The sequence below is a fragment of the Rhinatrema bivittatum genome, chromosome 3, assembly GCF_901001135.1.
Source record: "Rhinatrema bivittatum chromosome 3, aRhiBiv1.1, whole genome shotgun sequence".
NCBI lineage: Eukaryota > Metazoa > Chordata > Amphibia > Gymnophiona > Rhinatrematidae > Rhinatrema > Rhinatrema bivittatum.
The window spans coordinates 63,142,782-63,156,874 of NC_042617.1; the positions used below are offsets into that span (position 1 = coordinate 63,142,782).

Consider the following 14,093-nt stretch of genomic DNA (forward strand, 5'->3'; position numbering starts at 1 on the left):
GTGGATGAGCAGCCATTGCCTTTTAGGCAGCACAAACTTTTAGTATATCACTTGTTAGCCAGCAGGGGCTACCATAGCAGCCATTTTTACTCCATCCTTGGATCTGAATACACCATCTGCTCATTGAGACCAAGTTCAGACCCCGATTCCTCATATCACCTGAGCCATTGGGTCAGCCAAGTTCAAATCAATCTTTATTGCTGTTTTGTCATCCAGTGTGAGAAACTTCAGTACTGACAGACTGTGGCTCTAAAGTGATGATTCTTAAGTGCTGTCAATGTCCAAATCATTAAGTTAAATATACCAAAATTATTTGTTCCCAAACAATAACTAAAGAGACCAAATATCTAATTTTCTCATTTTTTCAATTAGATATAACTTCTTAGTACTTTCACTTTGAAAATAAGTGCGAAGACCACCAGTAACAAAAAAATACCTGTGGACTTTGCAGTTTGAAAAGTGCCCCCATTAATCAGAATTTTTAGCCAGAAACAAATTACTTTCAATAGAAACCAAATATAGAAACTTTAAGCATTACAAACAATAATAATATAAATTAAAAATGTTTTAAAAAGTGCTAATTGAATGTGTTGTTTTTCAGACCACTCAAGTCATACACAGGGGGCGATAATGGTAAGTGTCAAGGAATTTCATACTGTTTTATGATACCTTTTTAATTTTCAGATGTTGTGACCTGATTACTGTGCATGAGCCAGTGACAAGCAAAGCTCCCTGGACCTGGTTTGAATCCAGATTTTTTATTTTAAAATATCTGCTTTGAATTTAGTCTGTCAATTTGGCATTAGGTGCAGCCTGTTTCAACTCAAATTCATAGTTATTTATAAATGTGGATTTATGTGAATATCTACAAATTTGAATGATTCATGTTTTAAGGTTGTATGAATCTCAAATAATTCAGATATAACTGCAAATCTGGAAATATTCACATCCAAATTGTGTCAAAAGGATCCAGATCATGCAAGTATAAAATTTCAAGTTGAATGAAATCGGTTCAGTGTGCTGCGGCGATCAAAAAAGCAAACAATTATTAGGAAGGGAATGGTGAATAAAATGGAGGATGTCATAATGCTTCTGTATTGCTCCATGATGAGACCACACCTTGAATACTTTGTGCAGATCTAGTCTGGCAACCAAAATAATAAAGGGCATGGAACAGCTCCTCTATGAAGAAAGGCTAAAGAGGTTAGGGCTGTTTGGAGAAGAGATGGCCGAGAGGGAGATATGATAGAGGTCTATAAAATCATGAAAGGACTTGAAAAGGTGAATGTTAATCAGTTATTTACTCTTTTAGATAATACAAGGACTAGAAGGAACTCCACTAAGCTGGCAAGTAGCACATTTAAAACAAATAGGAGAAACTTCTTTTTCACTCATTGCCAGAGGATGTGGTTAAGGTAGTTAGTGAAGCTGGATTTAAAAGTGGTTTGGAAAAGTTACTAGAGGAGAAGTCCACAAACTGCTATTAATAATGTTGACTTAGAGAATAGCCACTGCTTATTATTGGCATCAGTAGCTTGGGATCTATTTAATGTTTGGATACTTGCATCTTGGATTGTATCCTGGATTGGCCACTGTTGGAAACAGGATGCTGGGCTTGATGGACCCTCAGTCTGACCCAGTAAGGCAACTTCTTATGTTCTTATGGTTTGGATATTTAAATAATGCTGCATGTGTTTCAGATTTATCTGTTAATTTACAGTCTGTCCAAATTCCATTATTATTATCTGCATTCCAAATTTAAACCAAATCATGTCATTTATCCCTTTTGTATTTGCAAATGCAAAAAAAGAATCCGCAAATTGAAGGAGAGGATGGCCGTGGCTGTTAGTCCATCCATTGTTTCAAACACAGGACTGGTTCCCTACTTAGATCAAGACATTTGATTTTTTTATTACTGTCTCGTATAATACCCTTCAATTTATTTAGTTGGTGCAGTGGAGTTGGCTTAGGATACTGTAGAGGAGTTACCTAGTGGTTAGAGCAGCAGACTGAGAAGCAGGGAAGACAGGGTTCAAATCCTGCTTCTCCCACTGATGCTTGTTGTGATCTTGGGCCAGTCGCTTGACCCACTATATTGCCTTGGATACAAACTAGGGGATCATTTACTAAACCACAGTAATCCATGGAATTTGAAATTCTTAATGATGGGGCAATGGTTCGTCTAAGACTGGCTGACGTATTTTAAAAATAGTGCCACCAGAGCTGGAGTACTAGTTGGTGCTCTGGGCACCACCGGACAATTAGGGATATTAAGATGATAGTCAGGTGTCACTTTTTTGACAACGGGGACGGAGTACGGACATGGATTTTTATTTTTATGCTTTTGCTGTTTCAGGATGCAGCAGGTTGATGGAAAAGGGGGTCTCCCTAGATTCCCAGGGATATGAGCACTTCTCCTTGAGGAAGGGGACTCTGGGAGGCCACATGACCACTTTAAAAGATGGCGGCTCTGAGAGGTTGAGCTGCCATTGTGTGGTGTTGTGGTAGTTTTTCCTGCAGTATTTTACTCACAGAGAAAAATATTGCGGGATTCACTAACATACAGTACTTGGTATTGCAGGGTAGTGAATCCCTCAGTATATTTCCCTGTGAGAAAAATAGTGCAGTTTAGTAAATCTTCCCCTTAGATTGTAAACCCTCTGAATGACAAGGAAAATGCCTGCTGTACCTGAATGTAATGCGCCTTGAAGTACAAATAAAAAGGTGTGAACTAAATATAAAATAAATTTTAAAAAATAAATAAATATATATATTTAAGGAGGGAGTGCATACTGCAGGGGCAGTTTTATCATATGGCAGGGTGAGGTGTAGCCTCAGGCAGCAGAATTTTGTAGTGGAAAAAAGTGCCCCTCCAAAACACCTCTACCGCAGCCGCCACCTCACCCTGCCTCTAGAGTCAAACATCGGATTGGGCAGGGATAAACCAAACCCCCCTGCCCAATCCGCTCAGTGGCAACACACGTCCTAAGCCCGGGCAGCAGGAGTCGCATTTATCCTGAATCATCTCCTGCTGCCGCAGGCCAATCTCTCAGCTTTTACCTCGAGACTGGCCCCCCAGCAGCAGGAGATGACATCAGGATAAACACGATTCCTGCTGCCACCCACCCCACAACTGGTAAACCTAAGAGAAGAGGAGGATGCGGTGGCTGACAGTGGACCCCATCCTATTGGCAACTGAAAAAAAGGTCTAGGTGCTATGGGTGTGTGTGGTTGACTGCCTGTGTATGTGTGTGCAGGTGAATGACTTACCTGCCTGGTTAGATGGGTTCTGCTTGTGTGTGTTGGAAGGGAATGAGAGCCTGTGTGTGTATATGAGAGGGTGGGTGGGTAAGGGTATGCGTATGTATGGGTGGGTAGATGAGGAGGGGTGTGTATGTGTGGATGAGGGTGTGTATGAAAGGGTGGTGTGATTGTATGTATATGAGAGGGTGGTATGTGTGTGTATGGAGAGGGTGGTATGGTGTGTGTATATATGATAGCGTGGTGGGGGGTATGAGAGTAGATGTGTGTATATGTGTATGTGTATGTCTATGAGAGAGTGCCTGCACACGTGTGTGCAAGTACCTGTATATATGTATGTGAGAGAGGTTAAAGTTTGTGCACCCTCTTCCAATCTATGACAATCTCAGGAGGACTGTTAGTTTTAATTATTGAATGTGATGTATCTGCTGTTTTTAAATATTTTATTAGTGTTTGGTAATATTTTAAACATTTTTATACGCGTTTTTAATTGGCTGAAATTATCAGTAGATTTGACATTCTTGTTATTGGTATGTTTAATATTCTATATTTCTTGATCGTGTTTGCATTGGAAATCACAAGAAGCCAGTTTTTGTCTGCACGTTTCAATTTATATTTTATGATCCATTTATTCTGTATTTGGTGAGAGTCTATCTGCTTGTGTGACTGAGGCTTTAGGTAGTCTGCCAGCAGGTAGTTTCTGTGTAGGGATTTACAACCTGGCTTGAATCTGTTTTCCTAGTAGGAGAGGTATATTGGTGTTTAGGGCCTGATGTAATATTTGCAATATGGCTTTTTCATAGCTTGCGTGCTAGCAATTATGGTATAGAAGGCTTACTATATTGGAATTATATTTGTTTATTCCTGGCTTTCTGTGGGCCAAGTCCACACGCAGTGCACTTTACCATAGGCCTAGTACCATATGGGATCCAGTAAACCATCTTGATTACTATGAGAAAAGTAGTTTATTAAGTCTATTAAACTATTATTATTGAAAGTGTGTTTTTCTGTAGTGTATGTCTGTATAATATATATGTTGTAAGTGATATTTTTACTTCAGAAGTTCGTACTTTTTTGAATGTCTATTTTCCATATGCAATCTGCCTTTTTAGGTTGGGGAAGTTAATACATTTTAAAATGGAAAAGAATGCATAAGTTTTAATTATGTGAGGAGGGAAGTGAAGGGGGAATGAAAGGCTGTAAGGTTTGTCTAGGGCATCTAATACCCTTGTTTCAGCCCTAAGAGAGAGAGAGTGTCAGACACACAGGCTCCCACCATTCACCAACCTCTCACACCCCCAGGGGGCAGATCCTGGAGAATGGTGGGAGGCAGGCAATAGGGAATGGAGGAGTCCTATTTCTAGACCCAGGGGATGAGGTGGCCAAAGGCTGCTCCGCCCCATTAAACATTTCTCCAGCGCCCCCTAGTGCCCCCTAGTACCGACACTGAAAACTGAAAACAAAAATAAATCACAGGCCCAAAAACTGAGTGGTTAGAGCAGTGGGCAGCAAACAAGGGAAGCCAGGGTTCAAATCCTATTGTCATTCCTTGTGACCTTGGACAAGTCACTTCATGCTCCATTGCCTTCCCCCTGCCCTGGCCCTCAGTGATTTCACCTGCACCGGGCCATGGGGGGGGGGGGGGGCACCATTTCATCCTTCACCTCAGGCAGCAGATTTCCTTAAGCTGCCGCTGCATACTGCCACTCTCAACACTTTAGACCTTAGTTAAGTAGAGCAACTGCAGTTCTCTTCTCAAATACATTTATATCTAGTGGTATTTTTGCCTTTGATATGAAAAGTCTTTGTAACTTTGCTGGATGCCTGTTTTTCTAATCTTTAAAATAGTTTGCTGTAACTAGTGCTTTACCCAATGCCATTTTGTACCAATTTGTAGTAGCTTTCTGTTGCTATATGCTTTATTTGGATTTAAAAAATAGTAGTCAAGTTTATGTCAAATTTTGATTATGATATTCTAGAAGGTGCTATATGTTTGTCTCCATGATGAGCTGCCTTTCCTCATGCCTTTACCTTGTCTGGAAGGACAGGGGAAAACACCTGTACTCCTGCCTCTTTCATCTATACTTCCAGTTCCATATATTCCCATTTAATCTGTTTAGGATCATACTTTGCTGTATAATTGCCTATAGAATAAGCTGCTTGGATTAGTTGTCAAGGGGCCTGATGAATTTTGAACACATTTCATTTATGTTTTGGATTTGGGCTTCTGGCAGGCAGCGCACTGCCCTGGACAGCATGTCTGGTCATTAGATGTGTGTCTCTGTAAACGAGAGTGATCAACAGATTCAGCACTACTCATTTTTGTTGTGGTATTTTACTCTAGTGATTCTAGGACTGCATTTTGGTTCTGCAACTGGTATTGATGGGGGCTCATGGATGGGTGTGCTTTGTGCTTTTAGCAGTGATTGTCTCCTGGTTTTCATGTAAATGAGATGCAATGTCTTTCCTTTCCTCTGCTTCCTCCATCATCCTCTCTAATTGGCTGTTAATCATGGACATGGAGATTTCTATCAATAAAAACTTAATCTTCCTGGATGTCCTTGGTCTAGTCATCTCCTCAAACTGCTCCCTGAGGGATATCATCAGCTGGCATCTCTCACAATGGATATTAACCCTAAGCTGACACTCATTTGCTGAAATGTACATGCCACATTCTCAGCAAATTGAGATCAGAACCTGGGTAAAAGCATCCTGTGTAGGATAACCATTTTCAGCAAGAATACCAGAGTTGCAGGCAGAAGGTGTGTCAACAGTGCTGATGGGCTTGTTGACACTGTGTCTGCCAACCATTATGGATGCTTCTGCTGAGAATTTTTCTCTCTGTTTGCAATCACCAGCTATAATTTTATCTGTTGCAATCTTGTTTTAAAAACTGAATCTATCAGTAGGAACTATAGTAACTAAAAGCCCTGTTTAAAAATAAATTAGAATCACTCACAGAGCAGGATACCCTTTGTAACATGTCTTTAAATGCCTATTTTCTGTAGTCCTGTGTGCTTTCTCCTCTGTTACTTTGCTTCTGTATCACAGGACTGTCTTAAAAGCGTCTTAAAGCTCCTACCCTTAATTGAGTCCTACTTATGTCAACCCACTTACAGATGTGAAAAGCTTTCTGTAAAGCTCTGATATCAAATCTAACAAAGCCTGCAACACTCAAACAAATCTTTAATTATTGAAAAGGAATGAGAAATGTGTTTTGAAAAAACCAATTTTTAAATTTTTTTTTCTAATTCTTTTTCAGCATACCTTTTGAATTTCGATAAAGATTTATTGACTTTTTTTTATTCTTTCCTTTAAGGTATTGATGAGAGAGGGTGATTCATATAAGCCAGTTGTCTTACCAGGGTTTTAGCTGCTTATCTTGTTTTTAAGTTGTACAGTAGGCAGTTACACCAGGTTGCTATTATGCTATCATTAGTAATATTATTTGCCACAGGACAAGCAGGATGGTAGTCCTCACATATGGGTGACATCACTGGATGGAGCCCTGTCACGGAAAACTTTTCTGTCAAAGTTTCTAGAAGCTTTGACTAGCACTGGCACACTGAGTGCACTGAGCATGCCCAGCATGCTATGATCCCTGCGTCCACAGGGGTCTCCCTTCAGTCTTCTTTTTTTCGCGCTGCAGTTAGCATCACGTCAGGAGCTCTGTGAGAAATTTCTCACAACTTTTCCTCACAGAAACACTTGAAGTTTTGCTTCATAAAAAAGTTTTCCCTACACGGGTCTCCCTTTGCGTACATTTCATCGGCGGTCAGTAAGTACTATGCCCTGTTGTTCGGTCTGTTCATGTCACCTCACTGATGGTTTCCCTGGGTTACCAACCGAACTGTGGCCTTCTCTCTCCCTATGTTTCACCCTCAGTCTGTCAGTCCCATGATACCTGCGAGTGTCCTTCCTGCGATCCTCCTCCGGGTTCATCGGGGTTAGAGGGATAGGGACATCCACGGTTACCATTGCCACCAGGCAGGGCTGGTGGAAGCACTAGGCGAACTAGGCGATTGCCTAGGGCGCCGAGCATTAGGGGGCGCCAAGCCGCTGGTTGACCTCATTTCACTGGCGGCTGAGCGGTGAACTACTGCTGTGCTCTGTGCCGGATACACACAGCAAGAAGATCAGCAGGGCCGTGGTGGAGCTCACGTCACCACGGCCCGAAGAAAAAGGTCGCGTCTAAATGTGAAGGTGCTCCTCCTCCTTTCTGCCCGCGCAACTCCAGGAGGAGGAGGAGGAGGAGACCAGGGCCGCTGCAGAGCCCATCCTATGGTGACCTGTAAAGAGGAGGCCCAGAGGTGAGAGAGAAGCTAGGATGTGTATGTGTGTATGAGTTGAGTTGAGAGATTGTGTGCGAGAGTGAACATAAGAACTGAACATTCAGTGTTCATGCTGTCTCTGCAAACAGCTGTCTCTGCAAACAGCATGCTGTCTCATGCTGTCTCTGTAAACATTCAGTGAAGACCTGAATGTTTGCAAAGACAGCATGTGAGCGCCTCTGTGTGTGTGAGAGAGACAGCATGTGACAGTGAGAGCCTGTGCTTGAGCAAGACAGCATGTGGGAGTGAGAGAGAATCTGTGTGTGTGAGACCTAGACAGCATGTGCCAGTGAAAGACTGTTTGTATGAATGATTCTCGCAGGTCAAGCAGGATGGTAGTCCTCACATATGGGTGACATCACAGGATAGAGCCCAATCACGGAACACTTTTTTCAAAGTTTCTAGAACTTTGACTGGCACCTACTGGGCATGCCCAGGATGGCACTAACCCTGCAACCAGCAGGGGTCCCCCTTCAGTCGTCTTTTTTCCGCGCAGCAGTACCCACGCGGCTTAAGGAGCACCACAGAGATTCCTGACAGGAAATTTCCTCACGGAATTAATATTCAACATTCTACCCCACAGGGGTCCCCCTCTTTCATTTTTACGACCGCGGTGGTCAGGTAAGTTTTTTACCCTATTCCGGTCGATTCCCGTCGAGTTGGGCCCTCATGGCCTACTGGCCGTCGACCGCACCGCGGATACATTTTTTCACAGGCCATAGCGTCTGGGTTCCGTCGATGCCTGGACTGCATCTGCACAATGTCCATTACTGACCCTCACCAGGTATGTGTAATGTGTCTGGGTAGTGAGCATGATGTCCTTGCACCAAATGTGCCCTCATGACACCTAAAGGTCGCAAGGCAAGAATGGAGAAAATGGAACTTCTCTTTCGGTCAAAAACCCCGACGCAGTCCATAGCATGGACGTCGTCTGAACTGACACCGTCTACGTCGCACCATCATCGGGCACCGGCCGGTGTCCGACTAGTATTGCCAGCTCCACGGCCATCGACACCCTCTGTTCCCCCTCATGAATAGGACAGAGGTGACCATCGAGAAAAGATTTGCATCGATATCGCAGGTCTCAGACCGTCGACGCAGACAAGGCCTCAACGTCGTCATCGTCTGAACCACCATTGAAGAAAGCCCATCCAGAAAAGGCACCATCCCTATCTGGTTCAGGGTCACCGAGGCAACCTTCACCGGGACTGGTGATAGGAGCCACGATTCCACCTCCAACAGTGGTACCTCCGGCTACACCTCCGCCGCCTCCTCCTCCTCCGGCATCGGGGCTCCATGCTTCAGGTTTCTGGGAGGAACTGGATCAGATGATTCAGGAGGCCATCGGCAGAGCGAGGCAAGGCTTCAAGGTTCCATCGATGCCGATACAGATGCCTGAACCAGTAACCAAACCCATTCCAGCAGCGCTAGCACCGTTGCTCACAAGCACTAATCGCTGCTTTTCCTCCGATGGCTCAGACAACTCCAATGGACCCCGGTGCCTTCCTCTCAGTTTCCTCTTCCCTCGACAGAAGAAGGACAAACACCGTTCCTTCCGCCATCGGGAGTCCTTCCGATGCCTAGATCATTATTTTCACCGATTGCATCTTTGTTTCCATCGGTGCCACCGACCCGTCCATCGATGCCCTCGGTGCCACCTTCGGTACCTCGCCCGGGACCTTCAGGTATACCAATTTTTTGGTCCCTCCAAGGATACTGGGGGTGCTGGTGATGATCCCTACGATACCTGGACTGAAGATTCATCCCAGGATACCGATGACTTGCCATCACCACCCTCTCCTTTCCACTGCAATGCGAACAGTATTCTGAAAAATAACTTTCAAACCCAGGGTGGTGGAGCATTGTTGTGCTTGATAAAACCTGCACTCAACAGGATCGGGCAAACTTTCTCCCAGCCCCCGCTCACCTGCCCTGGCCGCGTCCATGGGTGCCGGTCTCCGGAGCAGCCCCAGTCCTCTCTCCCCTCTTGCCGCCGCTCTCGCCGCTCTCGCTCTTGCCGCCGGCTGCCCCCCGGGAGGGGGGCAGCCGGCGGCAAGAGCGAGAGCGGCTTCAGCAGCCCGGGGCGGATCGGGTGCTCCCCATGCGAGGCGGCTTCCAGCAGCCCCCGCCGGCGAGGGTGCATGAACGCAAGCCGTGACCTGAGTGCCCAGCTAGACGTCCGAGGTCACGGCGTGCGCTCATTCACCATCGCCTGCAAGGGCTGCTGGAAGCCGCCTCGCATGGGGCGTGCCCAATCCGCCCCGGGCTGCTGAAGCCACTCTCGCCGCCGGCTGCCCTCGGGAGGAGGGGAGAGAGGACTGGGGACTGCTCTGGAGACCGGCACCCATGGACGCGGCCAGGGCAGGTGAGCGGGGGCTGGGGGCTGGGGGAAAGTTTGCCCGATCCTGTTGAGTGCAGGTTTTATCAAGCACAACAATGCTCCACCACCCTGGGTTTGAAAGTTATTTTTCAGAATACTGTTCGCATTGCAGTGGAAAGGAGAATGCATTGACATAGCGGAGAGGAACTGGGACGCTTAAAAAATATCATTCGTCCTTCCAGTGATGGGATTAGTCGCGATCTGAAGAGTGGCTTTCCCGGTGCGTTGGATTTTAGGTTGGGCAGGCAAGAGTTTAGGTTATGCTTGGAAACAACAGGTCCTTCCTAACACGTTTTTCTTTTGGTCTGATCTGATTGTATTTTTTTCCCCTAGGGGAATTGTCTTGCTAAATCATGACCCTTGCTGTTAATGGCCGGCTGATACTTCTCTGATCCTTTTCTTTTGCTTAAAGTTGGGATCCACTTCCTGATACCTGTATAGGCGCTGTATAGCGTTCTATACAGTAAAATGGATTGCGCTTCTTGGACGCGCTTTGGACGCGGCTTGCATTTGCATGCCATTTAAATACTGTATCGAGCGGTATGTGATCCGAACTGTGCGTGCGGCAAACGAGGGTGCACCCGGCACTACCGCACTTTTTCTACCGCGTCCTTACTGTATCGGCCTGTATGTTTTTTAGTATTCTGTATGTTTCCTGAAGAAACTCCACCAGGGCTCTCATTTTCTCAAACTTTATTTTTTTCCCTTTTTATAGATGAATGAATACCATGTATGTTATGTGAGAATAATCTGGTACTAGTTGTTTCCTAGTGGGATCATTCTAAAGGTTCTAGATCACTGTTTCCCAACCAGTGTGCCTTCAGACCTGATCAGGTGTACCATGGAAAAAGTCTGGTCTGAGTCTGCTCAGACTCAGACCAGCATCTGGGCTCTGCTTTCAGCACTTAAAGCAACACGAGACACCAGTAGTGACTCTTAAACATCCAGGAACTCCTTTCTGAGAATGTGTATCATGCATGCCTCTCCTTTCTGGCTTCGGCATGAGCCCTAGAGTAAGGAATTAATGGGCTGCATGCAGAGTATAGATAGTTGGGCCCCACTTTATGTGGCATAAGCAGTGCACACAGCACTTCCTCATCTTTCCCTTCCTGATCTTCCTTCTTTGAGGCATCTCAGCCTCTATCTTCTTCCCAGACTGAATGAGATGGGGAAAGCATGAAATGAGCACTGGATGTGACTTTTTCTGAGTGTTGGGAGCATCAGCAGTGGAGGAGCTCTGGCAGCCACATGCAGCAGCCAAGGTAACTAACTGAGCCAGCTACCTGCACCACACTTGACGTTTCACTTCTCTTGCACTTGTATATAGAGGGAACTGGTTCATGGTGACTGGTTCATGTGCGTCTTTGCTCCCCTCTCCCCCTTTGTTTTAAAATTTCACAGAGAGACTGGCTGGTCTTTCGGTGCTTCCCTAGCTCTTTTTCTGACCTTATGAGTTCTCTGCATGTCTGCGTTGCCTGCTCCATTGAAGAGAATGTGCCACACAAAAGTTTTGTTAAAGGTGTGCCTTGGGCTTGAAAAGGTTAGAAAATATTGTTCTATATATATTGTGTTTTAATCTCCCTTAGGCTCTGATTCTGACATCTTCCATCCTAAATATCTGATTATTGAATTCCACTATACATGTAGTGATATTCAAATGGTTTCATCCATCATATATCTGGTTTTCATACACATCCTACTTTCCACCCAGTAACTCAGATTCAAGAACTTAAATTCCTTTTTGCACATCACTCTCACAATCATACTAACTAGGCATTCCCTTTTGTCCCCAATTTAACCCAAGGCATTTATGGGAGTTAGGTAACACCGCTTCTGACCACCCCTTGGACTTCCTTTGAGTCTTAGGGGCCAAGGTTTCCGCCTTCCTCCAGGACTATAGAACAAATCAACTGAAATTAAATTGATTTTAATCTTGTTCCATTTAAAATGTAAACAAAAGTGTTGCATGACACAACTTGTCCCAATAAACCCAGTGTAATATTTCACTGATGAAATCATAACGTTAATCTGGGATATTATCAGATTTCTTCAGTATATAAATTTCAACATATTAAACAAATCATTCCCAGCAGTTCTCGTTATAAGCCCAACCCCATATAATTTAATAGGTTAAACTTCAGTCTTAACGGACGCTGAGAATTGCTTTTGTCCGTGATAAAAACTGAATTGTATTAATGGGAAATCAGGTTTGTTTGTTACAATTGTGCAATTAAATAAATATTTCCCAGTATTTCAATAGAATAAACTTAACCTAGTTGAAAGTGCACTTGCTCGGCTTATAAAATATTGCCTGCATTATAGTGTCTGTCTTTAATTTTTCCTGCAGTTATTCTCCTTTCATATCAATAGTGTTCATAATTGTCAGTTTCCACATCACTTAACTTGCCTCCATTTTTATATTCAGATTTCAAGTCTCTAGATCTAACAGTACTTAAAATTGACTGTTTCAACATAGCCTTGGTCTAAACTTGTATTTATTTCTAATAGAATTGTAAATCATAAATTTCTAGAAATAAAACAGTCTCAGATTTGGCCATCCCAGTTAACTACTATTCCCTAAAATATCCATTCAGATGTATGTCATCTGATATTGAGCCAACTTGAGTCATATATACCATCTGACTGAGGAATAAGAATCCAAATATTTGTTAGTACTGTAGGCTCAAATTTGAGCTCTTCAGTAAACGTTATCTACTGGGCATCTTTGGTTTCATTTCTCCTGGTATTAACTAAAAACTCACCTGAGCTAAAAAATTCTAAGTTATCCCTATCAATTAAAAAGCAGAATGAAAATACAAACAAAAAACAAACTTTCCTGGCGTGTAGCCAGATGGACTCAGTACGAATGGGATAGTATCCGCGTGCTAGCAGTTGGAGACGGAACTGACGTCAGTACGGGGGCGTATATAGCCCCACAGGAAGCGCAGCGACTCAGTAATTTCCGTCTCCAAAGCAGTTTGGAGTGCCTGCACGCTAGTTGAGCGTGCTTTCCAAGATTACTTTGATTTTTTTCTCTTCCTTCCCCTGCCTCCTCTCCGGGACCTTCTACGTCAAGGTCCCATTCTTCACGAGGATCCGGCTCAATTCTCTCTTACGGTATGGCCCTTGAGAGGGCTCGATTGAAGAAGAAGGGTTACTCGGAGCCCGTGATTGATACCCTCCTCCGGGCTCGCAAGTTTTCCACATCCCTCACATACATCCGGACACGTGCATGTGGATTGGTGCGACACTCATGGCACCAATCCACATGCAACCACAATCCCTATTGTGTTGGATTTCCTGCAGGATGGGCTTCAAAAGGGTCTGTCCCTCAGCTCCATCAAGGTTCAGGTGGCTGCGTTGTCTTGCTATGGTCCCAGGAGGGATGGCAAGACCATCGCCAGGCACCAGGATGTTTCTCGCTTCCTGCAAGGAGTCAAGCATATTCGTCCGCCTCTGAAGTGGCCTGTGCCTTTGTGGAACCTCAACCTCGTTTTGGATTTCCTCGCCGGATCCACCTTCCGACCCCTTCGGGGCCTGTCTCTTCGTTCTCTCACCTTGAAGATGGTATTCTTGCTGGCGGTGTGTTCAGCACGCCGCATCTCCGAGTTACAGGCACTGTCCTGCCGTGATCCCTTTCTTAGGATCACTCCAGAGGCTATCCACCTTCGTACGGTTCCCTCCTTTCTGCCTAAGGTGGTTTCACAGTTTCATCTTAATCAAACCATATCCTTGCCTACCACGGCGGGTTTGCAGAAATATGAAGAAGGTCGTTTATTACGCCATCTCGACATTGGCAGAATACTGCCCAGGTATCTGGAACTTACACAAGACCTACGAAAGACGGACCATCTGTTCATCCTGTACAGCGGGAAGAAGCAAGGTGAAGCGGCCTCGCGGCCCACCATCGCCCGCTGGATTAAAGAAGTCGTTAGAGCCGCCTACGTGGAGGCTGGGAAGGCTCCGCCTCTACGGGTCAAGGCTCATTCTACCAGAGCCCAAGCGGCATCTTGGGCTGAATCAAGGATGCTGTCTCCGGCAGACAACTGTAAAGCAGCGACATGGTCCTCCCTTCATACCTTTTCCAGGTTCTACCATCTGGACGTCCAGGCCAGGGAGGA

The 14,093-nt window shown here is 44.8% G+C and overlaps 1 protein-coding gene across 2 annotated transcripts in view; it reads left to right on the forward strand.

The window, feature by feature from the left end:
• Window positions 1–14,093, forward strand: part of MTA3 (metastasis associated 1 family member 3) — a 525,799-nt gene that overhangs the window by 376,317 nt on the left and 135,389 nt on the right. For both annotated transcript variants that reach the window (XM_029593316.1, XM_029593317.1), the window contains exon 17: window positions 602–633. In XM_029593316.1, coding sequence (XP_029449176.1) covers window positions 602–633 — 32 coding nt within the window. The remainder of the gene's footprint in view (window positions 1–601; window positions 634–14,093) is intronic.